This window comes from Palaemon carinicauda, chromosome 6 (assembly GCF_036898095.1).
Source record: "Palaemon carinicauda isolate YSFRI2023 chromosome 6, ASM3689809v2, whole genome shotgun sequence".
Lineage (NCBI taxonomy): Eukaryota > Metazoa > Arthropoda > Malacostraca > Decapoda > Palaemonidae > Palaemon > Palaemon carinicauda.
The window spans coordinates 176405086-176410191 of record NC_090730.1 but is presented as its reverse complement, the minus strand read 5'-3'; the positions used below and the strand labels follow the sequence as shown (position 1 = coordinate 176410191).

Here is a 5106-nt window from a genome sequence, read left to right as displayed (position 1 = left end):
TTTAGTTCTTCATAGTTTTACCACTCGGTTTTTCGTAGCACTAAACACAATGAGTCCCATCGTTGTAGAGTAATTTAGAAAAAGTCCAGCACTACGACGACAAATAGAACCGGGTAAAATATCCCAAGGTAAGGTGAGGTGAAGGAGAGTAATCACTTCTTGACGGTTGGTTGTTGGACTGATTTTCCCTTCCAACAGTGACTTCGGAAGTTACTTCGTAGAGTTGTTTGGCTCGGAATATTTAGAAAATTAGGTCGTTAGTAGTTATCTTAACTCCTATTTACTTTGGTTTGCACAATGAAGGCTGAGGTCAGTTAATTAGCACAATTTTATTTTTCAGTGATATAGGAAAAAATAAAGCCTCAAACATTAATTGAAACAAACCGCAATTAAATTAGAATAAAACAAATTGAAAGAAACAAATACAAAGAAATTTCTAAAGTAAACTACGGAGATAATTACCCATTCCAAGGAATGTTTCTCCAGGTAAGGTAATTACCGATCAAAGAAAATTTCTCAATCACCCAAAATATCCATAAACTTTTAACAAAATATTTTAGGGAATATATATTCAAATATATATTTTATACACTCCGAGGGGAGGGATTGAATTTTCCTCTGAAAAGTCAATAGAAAATAAATTTAAAACAAAATAAACTGAACTAATAATATATACAGATTAAATGTCTTCTTGTGAAACAGTGAAAGAATTTCCTTAAGTTTTAGCCATGCTGTCAATGGTCACTTGACATTAAAGGAATCAGGCTAGTCACAAGACGCTTGACAAATCTTCGACTTTTACCTAGCATTAATTTAGCCCCAGTAACTTCATCGTAAATATTCTTGGTCAGCTCTTTAACAATTCCTATGGGGTAATCAATGGCTTTAGTCATATTCTCCTTAATGATGCCTAATGTTTCCCGAGTCTTAAAGGTGTCATTTACTAAGGCTAACTTATCAGGTAATTTTTCTAATTTAGAAGTAAGGGTTTTCAACACTGATTTGGCTAAATTGTAGTTGCGGCCTAGTAGACGACTAACTTTCGGGTTCCATAACAGTGGCATACACAATCTTCCATCAGCAGTCCTATGGGTTTCTTCTAAAGCATACTCTATAAGCCTGTCATTCAGTTCTACATTATCTTCATGATATTGACCTCTGTCTTCCCCAACATAATATTTACAAGAGAGTTCTAAGCATTCATTTATAGCCCTATTCAAATCAGATTCTATTATCTGACCATCATCATCAAACAACTCATATGTATTAGAAGTCTCCAATTCATTTAAATATGAAGATTCTACTGAAACGTTTTCTTTCGTCCCTGTTGGAAGTACATTTACAGCTTTTAACATATGTTGCACATTCGACTTCATGGAAGAACAAGGCTTCAAGAATCTTAAATTGCTCTTTAATTTATTTATGTCTCCCTTTAATAATATACCCAAGCATGTATCAGAATAAATGGAGTCATTGGATTTTCCAAATACTGTATCCTTTTCAGGGATACAATGCAAGGACTCTGATCCTAATATAAATTTAATATTGTCTATCCTATCTGTAGAATTTAACAATCCCCGATCTGCTAGCTTGTATCCCTTTGAAACAAACCCACTGACTACTTCATTTAACCCAGGTAACTGCAATGAAACATCAATTGAGGGAAGACAAAATGCATATACCATGTAACTATTGTTACCAATTGGCAACTCAATTTCAACTTGTTTAGTCTTATAACTCTTAGAGGAATTAATACCATTAATGGTTAAAGAAACTCCATTATTTACAACCTTCAAATTTAAATCTTGAGCCAAATTTTCTTCAATGTAATTTGCTTGACATCCAGTGTCTTTAAGGACCCTGAGATTGGTACCTTTAATTGAAATATTAAAAGTTGGCAAAATTGTATATCCCTCAACCTCACAATTTAAAACTTCAGTTATAGCAGCAACACTACTGCTCGAACTACCAACAACATCTCCATTACCACTCTCAGAGTTTCTAACTCTATCTGTACTGTTACTGGCTTTACCTTTTTTCTTTTCGGAATTTGGATTTTCTTTAATACTGGTAGCACCTTTTTCATCGGGACACAAAAATGACATATGCCAGCCTTTGCAGCCTTTACATTTGGAATTAAATCTGAATCTGCATTCTGATAATATATGACTTGGATAGCCACACTTTGAGCAAGCACCCAGTTCCTCCAATTTTGTTCTTTTATCTTTGCTAGAAACAAAGTTAGGACATTTACTCAAAAAATGACTTGGATCTTTGCCTAATCTACTACAAATGCTGCATTTACCTACTTTAGAGTCAAAAGAAACCTTGGCAGCAAAGCTAGTAGTGTCAGACTTATGTTTCTCTACTTTCTTAAATTTTTTACCTTGTAAATATCTCTCACTAGCATCAAAGAAATTATCCCTAATCTCTGCAAGAGATGGCCTAATTTTGTTAGTTATGGCAGTCATATGACACTTGAATTTCTCATTTAAACCATTCCAGAAGAAAAACTGAAGAAACATGTCAACATCAATATTTAAGGTCTTAACGCTTGCTACTAAATTGCTTACTTTCCCAATATATTCAAAAGGATCATCATCATCTGAAAGTTTTATTGAAGATATTTGCTTTATGGTATTAAAAATTTGAACTTCTCTTGAGCCTAAAGCCTTCTCTAGCAAAGCTTTTGCATCAGCATAACTCTGACTTTGAACATCCAAAGTGTTAATTAATGTAAGAGCTCTTCCCTTTACCTGCTGTTTTAACAACAATAACTTATCATATTCTGGAAACTTAAACTTTGAAAGGGTTTGTTCAAATTCTACAAAAAACTTCCCAAGATCTTCGCCTTCAGTACTATTGAAGGTTGGTAAAGGAGCATGAGGACTCTTTAACAAGGACTGATGTGACTGAATATCTATAGGCAGATGCCGAACCTGAGGTAAATTTTGTAAAGTAGAGATGCTCTCTTGAATTTTAGTTTTGTACTGTTCACATGCATCAAGCTCAACTTCCAAAGCAGCTTCATCACAGTCAGTAGAAAACTTTGAAGTTTGTATTTTAGAATCTAAGTCAGATAATTTCGTGAAATGCTCTTCAAGCCTCAGTTTCAGTGTAGAACGTTCAATATCACTATATGATGAAAACTGATCCTTCTTATTGTAAATTTCAGTAACGGACTTTCTAACATATTTTCGTGATTTAATCAATAACTCAGTCATCTTGATACCAGTTTCAGTAAGAATATAAAACCCAATAAAGTCAAAACGGCAATGGAAATATACGTAATCTTAAAATTTAACCAAGGAAATATAAATGATAAATTACACCTCGTCTGACTAGCTTGGAAGCGAACCAGCAGCAACTCTTAACAACCAACATCCTCAATCCTGTCACGGTCGCCATGAGCAGAAAAAATGACTTAGGACAAACGACCGTGTTATAACAAAATATTTATTTGTAATACAGAAACTAACATCTGTAGATTTTAAATAATCTTGACAAATTTATTATATACAGTTGGTTGTCAGTTGATGCTAGTTCACTTGGAGTAGCGATTGCTTCTGGTAAAGCAAACCTAGAAGCATTGGCAGATGTACTCCTGTCCCAAGCTTTCCACTCCACCTTGAGCCAGACCTAAAAGATCGGTAAATCTTTAACCACCCAATTCAAATTGAAAACCAGAATTTGTATAGAATTGTTTAAATGAAAATATGAATATAATTTTTGACTACACTAAAATTGTTTACAATATATAAAGGTAAATCAAAAAGTTTAATTCACCTCCAAAACTAATATAAATTTAATATTAATTCCCAGAATTGCAAATCAAAAGCCAACCCTTTCAATATTTTGACCTAATTAACAAATGAAATATATGCGATGAGGGCATCACTTAAGAATATACGTTAAAAGGCCGAATTTCAATTAACAAGCAATTTAAGGTCGACAATTGATAATTTTAATTAGAGTAGCCTATAAACAAACCTAGTTTCAAGAGCGATTTTCAATTACTGAGTTCAAGGCTTTATTTATTTTTTGACTTAAGGATGATAAAAGTCACCAAGAAATGCCACTACTATTGTGCCAATCAATACAATGACCCACCTTATAATGACTTCATAGGATGAATAAGAGCATGGGTATGATAATTCCATAGCCTTTGCTGCTGGTCGCCTCCACATTCATCAGACGAGGTGTAGAGTTAATTTAGTTCTTCATAGTTTTACACTCGGTTTTCGTAGCACTAAACACAATGAGTCCCATCGTTGTAGAGTAATTTAGAAAAAGTCCAGCACTACGACGACAAATAGAACCGGTAAAATATCCCAAGGTAAGGTGAGGTGAAGGAGAGTAATCACTTCTTGACGGTTGGTGTTGAACTGATTTTCCCTTCCAACAGTGACTTCGAAGTTACTTCGTAGAGTTGTTTGGCTCGGAATATTTAGAAAATTAGGTCGTTAGTAGTTATCTTAACTCCTATTTACTTTGGTTTGCACAATGAAGGCTGAGGTCAGTTAATTAGCACAATTTTATTTTCAGTGATATAGGAAAAATAAAGCCTCAAACATTAATTGAACAAACCGCAATTAAATTAGAATAAACAAATTGAAAGAAACAAATACAAAGAAATTCTAAAGTAAACTACGGAGATAATTACCCATTCCAAGGAATGTTTCTCCAGGTAAGGTAATTACCGATCAAAGAAAATTTCTCAATCACCCAAAATATCCATAAACTTTTAACAAAATATTTTAGGAATATATATTCAAATATATATTTTATACATATATATATATATATACATATATATATATATATATATATATATATATATATATATATATATATATGCATATATACATATATATATATATATATATATATATATATATATATATATATATATATGAATATATATATATATATATATATATATATATATATATATATATATATATATATATATGAATACATATATATATATATATATATATATATATATATATATGCATATATATATATATATATATATATATATATATATATATACATATGCATATATATATATATATATATATATATATATATATATATATATAT

General features: G+C 31.7%; 1 protein-coding gene across 1 annotated transcript; it reads right to left on the bottom strand.

Annotated features, from left to right (window-relative positions):
• Positions 1 to 546: 546 nt before the first annotated feature.
• LOC137642295 (uncharacterized) lies at positions 547 to 4362 on the bottom strand. Its single transcript, XM_068374816.1, has 2 exons — positions 4111 to 4362; positions 547 to 3639 (listed from the first exon to the last, which is right to left on the bottom strand). The coding sequence occupies exon 2, from the start codon at positions 3222 to 3224 to the stop codon at positions 735 to 737; it is 2490 nt and encodes an 829-aa protein (XP_068230917.1). The 5' UTR covers positions 3225 to 3639; positions 4111 to 4362; the 3' UTR covers positions 547 to 734.
• Between the last annotated feature and the right edge of the window lie 744 nt (positions 4363 to 5106).

Excerpts from the sequence above, each read along its gene's own strand:
- LOC137642295 (XM_068374816.1), bottom strand. The coding sequence starts at position 3,224 with ATGACTGAGTTATTGATTAAATCACGAAAATATGTTAGAAAGTCCGTT.